General features: G+C 41.2%; 1 protein-coding gene across 1 annotated transcript in view; it reads right to left on the minus strand.

The window, feature by feature from the left end:
* The window catches only part of LOC117226121 (protein daughterless), a 256,921-nt gene that overhangs the window by 207,456 nt on the left and 37,021 nt on the right, over nt 1-12,444 (minus strand). Inside the window, exons 4-6 of the mRNA XM_033480156.2 lie at nt 9,556-9,787; nt 9,448-9,476; nt 8,410-8,454 (exon numbers count right to left, since the gene is read on the minus strand). Of these exons, the coding sequence (XP_033336047.1) occupies nt 8,410-8,454; nt 9,448-9,476; nt 9,556-9,787 (306 nt within the window). The remainder of the gene's footprint in view (nt 1-8,409; nt 8,455-9,447; nt 9,477-9,555; nt 9,788-12,444) is intronic.

Consider the following 12,444-nt stretch of genomic DNA (forward strand, 5'->3'; position numbering starts at 1 on the left):
GCGGTTTAATTTCTTCGTGAAAACACCTGCGACCCTGGCCATCGTAAACCCGGCTGCGCCGCGGCCGAGTCAATCAGAGAGCCCGCCGGGCAAACAAGCCGAGCCCGAAACTAACTCCACGGGTCGCGGTCGGGCCGGATCGCGAGAGAGCCTCGTGGAAACTGGACTAGCCACGTGCCGATCGATCCCAGATTCTAGATCAATTATTCGCGCCACTAGAAATCCCGATAAGCCCGTGCGGTCGGGCCGAGGTGACTGAACGATAAGATTTAGGAACGGCGATCCGGACAACATACTTCAAACTTGCGCACGCCCACGAGCATTATTCATTGCTGCTCGAAATATATTACTCGTTGCTTTTTTTTTCTTTGCGCACTTCATACTTTGTCATTTTGACTGCCCATGCGAACAGCTTCGAGAATTTTATCATGGGAAATTTCTCTTGCGAATTCCTTCGGTGAATTTCTACAATGAATTCCTACTGCGAATTCCTGCACTGCATTCCTGCAGTGAGTTATATGCGGAGTTCTTACATTGAATTTTTATAATGAATTCTTACAGTGAATTGTTACAGTAAACTTATACGGTGCAGTCGCGCGGTGAATGTGTTCAGTGAGTTTCTATATTGAATTCCTTTTGTAATGAATTACTTGATTGAATTTCTACTGTGAATTCTTGTAGTGAATACTTTCAGTTAATTCTTACATTGAATTCTTACAGTGAATTTCTGCAGTAAATTCTTACAGTGCAATTGTACAGTGAATGTGTCTAGTGAGATTGTACACTTGAATTCCTTCTACAATGAATTCCTTCACCGAGTTTCTATAGTGAATTCTTGCAGTGAATACTTTCAATGAGTTCTTACAGTGAATACTTACAGTGGATTTCTACAGCAAATTCTTACAGTGAATTTTGTACAGTGAATTCTGTACCCTGAATTGTGCACAGTGAATTGTACACAGTGAATTTTGTACAGTAGATTTTATACAGTGAATTCTGTACACTGAATTGTTCACAGTGAATTCCTTCACTGGATTTCAACAGTGAATTGTGCACAGTGAATTTTGTACAGTAAATTTTGTACAGTGAATTCTGTACACTGAATTGTGCACAGTGAATTCCTTCACTGGATTTCAACAATGAATTGTGCACAGTGAATTTTGTACAGTAAATTTTGTACAGTAAATTTTGTACAGTGAATTCTGTACACTGAATTGTGCACAGTGAATTCCTTCACTGGATTTCAACAGTGAATTCATTATTACTAACAGATTATGCATAATTATTTCTTACAACGAATTCTTACAGTGAATGTTTGCAGGGAATTTTTACAAGCGAATTCCTACAGTGAATTCTAACAATAACATCAAAAAATGTCTTTCCGCAGCGAGCTTCTACAATGTGCGTTCGAAAATATCGGCAAAGAAAAAGTGCTGCAATCGTAAAGGGCAGTGAAAAAAATAATCGAAGCTGGTCGCGGATCACGGAAGGGAACGGAATATCCCATCGGAATCAGCGGTTTGACAAACTCTTCCTGCCGGCTTAATCCAGCCAGCCGATAACGACTCTCGAAACGGACGCTGTATCATTTATTTGATCGCGCGCCTCATGCTCCATAATGAACGGTTGGCTACTTGAACCCGGCCGTTTCGAAAAGCCGGGGAATGGCTTCGTAGGCGCCGCAGAGTCCGGACGCGGGCCACGTTCGCGCCGGAATCCGGCGGGGCTCATTATCGGGGTCGTTCTCGGGGATCTTTCAAATTACAGCCCGCGTTTTCGAGTGGAGGATCTTGGGGAACGGCGAGCGTCGCTACGGCTTTTCTAAATATAATAGGACGCGATTGTTTCCAGTGTCAAAATCACTTTTAATGATCTACATGCTCGCCCCCCCCCCTTCTGCTCGAACCGCTAAAATTGTGCTCGATGACTTCACGTTTCGTCGACCATTTTTCGTTCTACGAATTCAGACCGTGCAGTGCACGTGAAACTTCGTGGAAAACAAATTCGTTTAGTATTTGTACATTTATTATTCATTTTCTTATTTATTCATTTTATTATGTATTCATTTTCTTATTTATTTTCTTATTTATTCATTTCCTTCTTTATTCATTTTATTATGTATACATTTTCTTATTTATTCATTTTCCTATTTAGTTTATTATTTATTCATTTATTATTAATTTTCGTATTTATTCATATATTATTCATTTTCTTATTTATCCATTTATTATTCATTTTCTTATTCATCCAATTATTATTCATTTATCATTCATTTAATTATTTATCCATTTCTCTTTATTCGCACATTTTATTTCTTAAACAATTTCATTAGGACGCGTCGAACGCAAGGCTTTAAGAAATATTTGTCTAGTCTAAAAGAGTTCGTTTCATCGGCTCAGGTTATCAGCTTAATCCAGCTATCAGCTTTTTTAGAGCGTACCCGTTCAGCCGTAAAAGATTGAGGCTACTTTTCAACGGCATCATCCTGTACAATTCCAATAACAGTGCAAAAATCCTGGTTCATGAACTGACAATAATTAGATCGCTGCTCCTTCTATAAAAAGAAATAATAATTAATACGAAGACGCTAAAAATTTATTTCCAGAATAAATATTTCACTCGAATAAGATGGCAATTAAAACAATCTACCACACGATCCAAGTCGTACAAATCCGGAACACCGTGGAACAGTTAAACCAAACATTTATTCCCATTCTCAGGAAATAAATGTTTGGTTTAGGCCTGCTAGGAAAATCGGAGCAACCGTACAAGTTCGAGCGAAGCGGGCGAGGCAGCGATTGGTCGAGGCAGGGCGACCACGGTATATGTTTGTCCATCGAAAGTTAAAGGTGGTCCACCGGTGGAAGGTCCATCGGGCCGTGAAAATGCGTGCCACTTACACGGGAGCACGGATCCCGGGTTCTTCGAGGCGGCCACGAAATTCCTCGAGGCCACGAATTAGCGAGAAGCCATTCGGGCAGCCATAAGCGCGAGCCATGGAGCCGAACTGTGTGGAAGGGCTCCACGGTCTGGCGACCGTAGCACGCGACACCATATGGTCTTCTCTCCCGATACCCATGAGCCCCCTGTGCACAAACACGCCTACGAAAGATACGGGCTCCGAGAGATCTTAACCGAAACGAACGACGCCGCGTCCAATCGAAAACCAGATAAGACGAAGAATTTCTTGTTTTTTCTTTTTTTTTAACAATACATATAGTCGATGGGGAGGAATGCCGAGTCGATGGTGATCCGGCCAAACGTGCTCGCTTGGGAACGTATATCGGTTTGTCAACTCTGTCGCGCGGGAATTTAACGATTTTTATACGGTGCTATATCGTATTAAATTGACGGATTTTCCGAAATCAGCGTAATTGTGTTTGTAATTCGCTTCGGGGGTGCGTTTTGAAATAGGAGATGCGATCAGGCGATTTTGATTAAGAAGATCGCTCGATGGTTGTATTAGAAGAATATATTAGGTTATATAAGAAGAAGAACTTGTGAAAGGGGATAGTTTGTTACGGTAATCTCAACGCACCCCTAAATCGTAAGGAACTAATTAATTGATAAAAATATTCGGTGATGAAATTCGAAGAGAAAAATCGTGCTGCAAGAAGATAATTTCGATAATTTCGACACACCCCTAGACGAGAGAAAACTAATTAATTAATAAAAATGCTAGATGATTAAATTTTGCAAAGAAAAGGATCACGAAAGGGAAGAACTTGTTACGGTAGTTTAAACGCACCCCTAAATCGTAAGGAACTAATTAATTGACAAAAACCAATTAATTACTAAAAACGCCGGATGGTTAAATCTTAAGAAGAAAAAAGTCATGAAAGGGAAGAACTCGTTGCAATAACTTTAGCGCGCCCCTAGATCCTAAGAAATAATAATTACCTCTGATATAATAAATCATAACAGATACAATAAATAATAATTAAAAAATATCCCTACATCCTAACGAACTAATTAGATAATAGAAATCTTGACCGGTAAGATACTCGGATCTGCGATGAAATTAGGGGGGACGCGCGTAACGAGATTACCTGACAGGAATCATCCCCCGCGCGTCGGTAAAAATCGGCGGCCGACAACGGGGGTAATAGGGCCAAAACAATAATAAATAAGAGTGGAGAGTCACGGCCGAATAAATCCTGGGCTATCCCACGGTGCGGATCGCCGTTAATCCAGGCGATACGGCGCGCAACGCGAGCAACCCTCGGCGAGCGCAGTCAGAGCCGTAAGCCTGCTAATAATTTATTCAGCGCGCAGGACTACGCGATTACGTTTCTATTAGGATATGAGCGTTCTAGTGTCCTCGAGGGTGTTGTAACCGTAGTCCCTGCTTGCCTCCGCCGGGAGTTTCACTTATCGTTACCGCCGCCGTCCCTCCGCCGACGCTCTCCGTCGTTCAACATCCGCACCCTCCGCACTTTTTTCCGCAGCCGAGCTACGTCGTCGACCATGACCCGATGGCGGTCGCGCCCCGTAAAAGAAAACACGCCACGGGCTCGTCTTCGGTAATACAAATAACAGCGGACGTTGGATCGGCACGCAGGTCGTCGAAATAGAATTTCGTTGATGGATCTACGATCGAGATTTCTGCCCTTGTTGTTGTCGTTTAGGGGTTGCGGAGGGGATAATGATGCTGCGGATACCCCGGATGAATGAATCATCGTTCCGAGGGCAGCGCTCGAATAATTATGGCCGACTCTGGCCTCGGGATTATTGAGAATTCGGCCGTTTGATTGATAATAGATCGGGAAGGGGGTGGAACGTATTTTTGATTCGCGTCAGCGCAAAGGGAATTCGCAACTTTCGTCGGATTTATTTTTATCGGTACAAGCGTGTGAACGGAGTTATAGGGAAAATTCGGGGTTGTGTGAAAAATTCAACGATTGTTTAAATCTTGAAAATTGCATCGTAAACGTTGCTGGAATATTTTAAGCTGCCGAATTTCTAATTTTGGACTAATTTTTCAACGGTAGAAATATGGGCAGAATTAAGTCGAGAATTTGGGAGATGGTCTTTAACGATTATTTATATCTTGAAAATTGTTTAAATAATTTTATAAGAAGTGAAAAATTAAGCGAATTAATTTTTAGCAACGTCTTCGTTCCGCGAGTATCGTAGAATTCTATTTTAAAATTTTGAAAACGCTTCGAGGGTTGATTCCACCCTACGAGAACGATTTCTATCGAAGGAACGAGGAAGATTCCGCGGCGTGAATTATTCTGGAAAAGAAAGAACGAGCCCCGTCGCCCAGAATTCGGGACACTTCGCGGTATCGGCGCCGTTTCCGTGATAACGCGCGATAAGCGATGCATTGATTTTTCGTATTTTCGACGTTCGCTTACGAATGTGAATGGCGGCCGATTCGATCTCGTCTCTACGGGGAGATACCGACCTGTTAATTAAAAATTCCTTACGCGGAGGAACGTTGGGCAAGGCTTAACAGTTATCGAGGCGGCTCTCGATTAGCAGCGATCACACGGCTCGCCGAAATCGGAGATCGTTATAATTAATCTTATCGATCTTCCGCGGTCCCGAACGCGATATCCCCGGCTAATTTTCACGGAAATCGAGTGACTCGCTCCTTTCTAATCGGCGGACTTCGGCGAAACGATTTTCGTTATATCGCAATATTACGCGTTTCGCGGATCCCCGAATGTTTGTCGAGGATGCTACGTGATTATCGTCGTTTAAAATCGAAAAGCGTTCGATCGAACATTTTTACCGCGATTTCAGAAGTTTTTAATATATATTTCGTTTCGTTAATGTCTCGTTTGTTTGATCGTTTCGATCAGTTTTCAAAAAATATGTTCTTGTTGTTTTGTGTTTCTGATTTTTCTCGAGAACGCATGATCATCGTCATTTTCAATCAGTATTATCCATTGCATTTGTGCAAACTGATTAATATTTATAATTCGTCGACTCGATTAACAATGTTCGTCAGTCACTTTCCATATCGCACAGCAAATAATTATCTGTTCATTAAAATATCTGTTAATCGAGGAGAAACGGCACGGCAGAAATCCGATATACAGGGTGTAATAAATAAATCGTGTTACAAGTATTTCTGACACTTGGCTAGGAACACGAGAAAATTATTTAGAGGACAGCGATTGTTGAACATTACTTTGAAGACAGCGATTGCTAAAAATTATTTAGAAGACAGCGATTGTTGAGAATTATTTGGAAGACAGCGACTGTTGAAAATTATTTAAAAGACAATTGCTGGAAATTATTCAGAAGATAAAGCGATTGTTGAGAATTATTTAGAAGACAGCGATTGTTGAGAATTATTTGGAAGACAGCGATTGTTGAAAATTAATTAAAAGACAATTGCTGAAAATTATTCAGATGACAGCGATTGTTGAAAATTATTTAGAACATAGCGATTGCTGAAAATTATTTAGAAGACAACAATTGCTAAAAATTATTCAGAAGACAGCGATTGCTAAAAATTATTTAGAAGACAGCGATTGCTAAAAATTATTTAGAACACAGCAATTGTTAAAAATGATAAAGAAAACGATAGAAAAGAAATTTCTCTCGAGATCGTAATTATCATGTTTTACATTTCCGAGGAGAACAAATTCGATTGGCGCGTTCTGTATATGTATACATATACATACGTACATAGAAATGACGAGCGAGAAAAAGGTGATAAACCACAAATCGTCCCCCGAATTATCCAGCGATAAATCAGCCGAACATGATGCGCGGGAGGAGAATTTAAACAGGTGCGATAGCGTATTTGATGATCGAGAGCCGATTTGTTTTCGCCTCTTTTCCTACGGCACTCGAAGAAGAGTCACGAACACGGGACGACAAATATTTAACGTTCGTCCATCGATCGATATTACATTCTATTTGCCGAACAGGCCGCCTCTCTTTCGTACGCTGCGCGCGCGTGTCGCATTTTTTAGCATTCCTCGGGACGCGACGACGGCCATCGTTCTTTGATTAGAACGATCTCGCACTGGCTTTCGTCTTCGTAGTCTTTACGGCCTTTTAAAGCACGCCCGTTCATTTATTCCGTCTGTCGAGCATCGTTGAACTCGGTTCAACTCACTTTTTAAACATCCGGAAGTTATTCCAAGTATTTCATTTCGCGTTCGAAACGAACTTTGCCGAGCTCTTTTTGTACGAGGTTCGAATACAATTTTAATTGCACTGCTTCCTTGAAAACCCTTCTGTTCGGTCACGTTTTCATAGTTTCGGTTTTGTTGAGTGAATATTTTAAATTACCCAGCGACGCTTTCGTGCTTCCAAAAATGATTTCGCACGTGAGAAAATTATTCTCGTTGTTCTATTTCGATTAGAACGATTTTAACAATAATTATTCTGCTTTGGTATATTTATACGTATACTAAATAATTAATGCTAAGTAGTTTGGTACTAAATAATAATTGATACTAAGTGGTTGATACTAAATAAAAATTAATACTAGGTAATTAATACTAAGCAATTAATACGTCGTCACCCAGCGACGCTTTCGTGCTTCCAAAAATGATTTCGCACGTGAGAAAATTATTCTCGTTGTTCTATTTCGATTAGAACGATTTTAACGATAATTATTCTGCTTTGGTATATTTATACATGTACTAAATAATTAATGCTAAGTAGTTTGGTACTAAATAATAATTAATGCTAAATAAAAATTAATACTAGGTAATTAATACCAAATAGTAATTAATACCAAGCAATTAATACCAAGTAATTAACGCCAAGTAATAAATCACCCTATTTTGCATTTTCTTCAAATAATTTTATACAACATCGTTTCACACAATTTAAATAGCTACAAAAATATCTCGAACGCCGGCGAGGAACCGAAATTTCATTTCTATAGTCTGTTTTTAGAAAGAGAGAGAGAGGAGTCCCAACATCTGCCATCGATCATAAAAGCAGTCTAGCCAACCATAACCGTTCCCCGCTGAAGTAATTCCGGTGCCCGGAGCGGGGTGGCGCGTTCCAGCCCATAATATTCTTCTCTAAAGAACACACCACTGTCAAACCGTATAATTATTGTCGTGAGAAAACGCCCGAAGAATCACCGAAGTCCCCCGAATGCGCGCGGGCCACTGTTAAAATCATTATCCCCCGCGACCTCGTGAAAGATTACGATCGTGAACGTCGCTCTGAGATCATCGCGGTTTCGGGGAACCGACCAGATGACAGCTCTCGAAAGAAACACGCGTTATTCACTAGGCAACCTAATTCCCCCGTTTTCTCCCCGGCGCGACGCGCGCGTTGCGTTTATCAATCGCGGCCGCGCTTAGGCTCTCGGCGTTTGTCCCGATAGATTATATCGAACGGAGAACACATTTTTCTCGCCAGACACAAGCTGCCCGACGCCGGTGGCGTTTTATCAAAAAAATGATTTCCGAAGTCACTCACCCAGTGCTGCGTTGTCACGACCTCGCCGTCCGGTCCGTCCAGGGCCTGCCGAATAAAAGGGAGGAACGATCGTTACACGGGCGTAATCATTTATTTTTTGTGTGTTAACGATACTGTCTCTCGTGTACGATTAAAATGTACGAGATCTACCCTCCTCCGGCGTCTACCGTCTAGAGTCCATTTCCCACCCTCGATTTAAAAACACTCGGCATAATCATCGTGCCCTTACTTCGGGGAGGCTGTCTATTCATCCCTTAACCCTGCACCGACCCCGCGGGGGTAATGGAAGCCAGATTTGTACTTCGTAACGGGCCACAAAAATTCTGCCGCTGAAAATTCGCGAAATTCCTGGTCTTGTTAATAATGTTAATCAATTTGGTTTATTATGTCGTTGATGATTATTTGAGAATTCAGTGAACAGTGGTCGTTACGTAGTTCGTTCGAAATGAGGGATGAACGAGCACTGTTTACGGCGACACTATTTATACTGTTCTGCACTCTTAAGTAATAAATATAAATGTAATAATAATAAAAATATAAATATAATAATAATTGATTAACATCGTCAACAAGAATAGGAATTTGCGAATCTCCAGTGGCAGAATTTTTGTGACTTTGGTGCGAAGTGAAAACTCTGGGATCCATTATCTCCAAGGGGTGCAGAGTCAAGGGATGATTTATTGTACTCGTTTATAAAACAATAATAATAAACGTGGCAGACGAAACGACCGGAAAATAAAATAGAAATACAATATCGTTGTCCCTGATTTCTCTTATCAAGTGAGAACCACCCCTCGATCTCGCCCCTGTATCTTCCCAATTGTCTAATAAAATTGTACAATAAAACTCGTGCGAAGCAAAATTTTCCTAAAATTTCTAATTACTGTAATGTTACTATAATATTCTGATAAAACTCGTCAAAGTTATCCAGAGAATTATTCTAATTGTTTAGAAGCTGCCGAGCATCGAAGCAACCCCGTTGATTATTATTATTATTATTATTATTATTATTATTTAGAATCGAAGAAGGGTACTCACATCCTTCTTCCTCTTGACCGCGGCAGCACCTGAAACATCGGAAGCGAGAGGCATGAGCTTTGGAATTCCATGCCGGGGATGAAAAAGGAGGGTCGAAAAGAAACTAACCGGCTGTGGAGTTTGGTAACCGTGCTCCGTTGGTGCCGGTGGGTGCCGCGGGGTTGGCAGCGGGGTTGGGTGTACCCACCGAGGGCGGTACACCCCGGGTTCCAAACGGGAAGTAAGGGGAGTCCGGGGGGTAGGTGGCGCCCTCGACGCCCCCGCCACCACCGCCGCCGCCTCCCCCTGGCCCCCCGCCTGGCCCTCCAGCCGTCGGACCGAATGCGCCTCCACCGTACGTCTGCAAAAAGAACAATTCATCCCCTTTATTTGCAAGCTCCGGCCACCGAACATGATCATTCGACTGCGGATCTTTGTGCGCTATGAATCGCGGGGCTTCGTTCGATTTCGCTTCTTTTTTCTTTTTTGCCACGCTGTTGGTCTTTAAGCGTGATAACCGATGTTCGGAAATGACTACGTGATCTCAAGAATTATGGGGAACTTTTTGGGCGTTTGAAAATTAGGGTCGACGGCGTTTCTTTCAGTTGTAATTAGACCGAAGCTTTCCAGGTGAAAAGAAAATTGCCTGCTTCAGCTGCGAATAGGAATTTCATTAAGAGAATGTTTTCGTTATTTCAGTTGTGTGTTTTGGTGAGTTTGAGGGTAGCGAAAGTATTGAAAATGGGGAAAGAATTGAAAGTGGTGAAACAATTGAAAGTGGGGAAGAATGGATAACTAGAAATGATTATTATTTGATACTTTTAATTTACTTGATACAATTAAATTGTATATATTATTGTTATTACTTTCATCCCTTGTGTAACTTTCCACTTTCGTAAATGTTTAAAAAATTGAACCGAGCAGCTGAACAGTAGATTAATTTCAGTCGAATTAAAAATATTATCGCACGTGCCACACGTGCATAAATATCCACAGTCGAACGTCAATAATAATAATAATATTCATAATATATATATATATATATAATTATAATATTAATATTATATAATATATAATATAATTATAATATTATTATATTATAATATAATATAATATATAATAATAATAATAATAATATTATAAATGGTACATATTGAGCATAAAACGAGCCGACGAAAAGTAATATAAACAGCGTGCGATGTAAGGATAAATTGGGGCGGGAGCGAGCCGACAACGAAATAAAACCGAAAGGAGAACAAAACGGTGATTTAACGTTGCGAAACAATTTTCGTGCCGGCCGCGTTCGTAATTAATAATTCCGCGTCTGGTCGATGCTATCGGCGAAGAGCAAGCGAAGGAAAGAAGCGGATAGAAGTCGGCTCTAATAAATCACCCATCGAAATCAATACTCCTTATCAGTTATGGTTTAACGACTGCCGATTAGATACCGCCCTACGGCGCTGTCAAAAAATCTCTACTATCTCTCCGCCTCTTCGTAGAAACCGCGTCCGTGTTCGTCATGGGCGCACGTTTTTGAATAACACCGTCGCGGAGAGAAGCCAATCATGGTCAACCGACACCGAAACTCATCCACGATGACCTCGTTCTTTTTTTCACCAGCTCTCGCCGCGCGTCTCTTCTTCGCCGCTTGAAATATCTCAAAAACCTTTGCGCCGCCCCCTTCCCGGTCCGTCATCCCCTATCTGCGACCGTACACTTGAAATATCTGTGCGAATGACAATTGATGATCATTTCACGTTGATAATTTTTTGGAGCATCTGTTCGTTGATTGGAAGCATCTTTTCTTTATTCTAGTTTTCTTATTAAAGTGACGAATTTAGATTAATCGCGAGACCATTTTGTTTGGCTCAGTTCGAGAAGGCTGTTGTTAAAGAAAATATTGTGTCTTGTTGAACTGTTAATTTTTTGAGCTGACAATTTTTGTGTATATTTTTTAAAGCGGTCTTTAAATGTGTGCAAAAGCTCCATGAAGTTGCAACTAACCCTGCAGGTACTAGAAATTTCCAAAATAAATTTATTATATATATAAAAAAATTTATTATTATTTAAATAATAAATATAATAATAATAAATATTATATTTATTATAGATAATAAATATTATGGGAAAAAATAAAATAAATATTCTATTATCCCAAAATTACTATTTCCAAATAAATTCTTCACAATTCTTCCAAATAAATCCTTCATCCAAAATTGAGAGACCTGGAACTGTACACCAAAAGACACGATGTGCCCTTACCCTAATCAACGCACTCTGCTGAAAATCGTAAAGAAAATCACAACGATCTCTGTACTATCGTTTCGAAGAGTGCCGCGACAGATCGCGGGCCTCGACCGGTTCGAAATAAATTAATGAAAACTGCGTCACGACCCGACTCTGTCAACAACACGAATATATTTGCATCCGGCCGCGAGCCGGAGAAGTATTGATAAGCGGCGCAACCATGATCCCGGGCGCAGTAAATAAGGAATATTTGTCGAAGGATTCGCCGCGGCGATCGGCTAATTCGCCGCCGAGGTTACCGTGCACCCATCGCCGATCACCGATTAAAAGGAAGGTCGCCGGGATAAGACAATTAAAAGTGTAGCAACGGGCGCGATGAATGCGGGCGCAAGGCCGCCATCCTATTACGCGTTTTATAAATTCGACGCGGGTATCATTCTCGCCTCGAAATCGCCCACAGACGCGGCCGCGTTCGTCGACGCGGTCGCGGAAATCGTTTCGCCCGATGAGATCATCGGGGCTTCTGCGATTTTCTTATCCGAAACGAAATCGATTTGTTCGATCCGGGGGATTCGTTTATCGAGCTTCGATACCGACCCTCGTCGATTATCGTTCGATCTGGAGGGTTTCGTTCGAAAGTTATCAAATTAGCGAATTAACGGGGGGGGGGGGGGCTCGATCGAAGACCTTCGTCAACGTTTTAATTATACGACGAACGATTTCTTTCGGGCACTTTGTTACGAAAATTAATGAATGAAATGAAAAAGGAAT

The sequence above is a fragment of the Megalopta genalis genome, chromosome 11 (assembly GCF_051020955.1).
Source record: "Megalopta genalis isolate 19385.01 chromosome 11, iyMegGena1_principal, whole genome shotgun sequence".
Taxonomy (NCBI): Eukaryota; Metazoa; Arthropoda; class Insecta; order Hymenoptera; family Halictidae; genus Megalopta; species Megalopta genalis.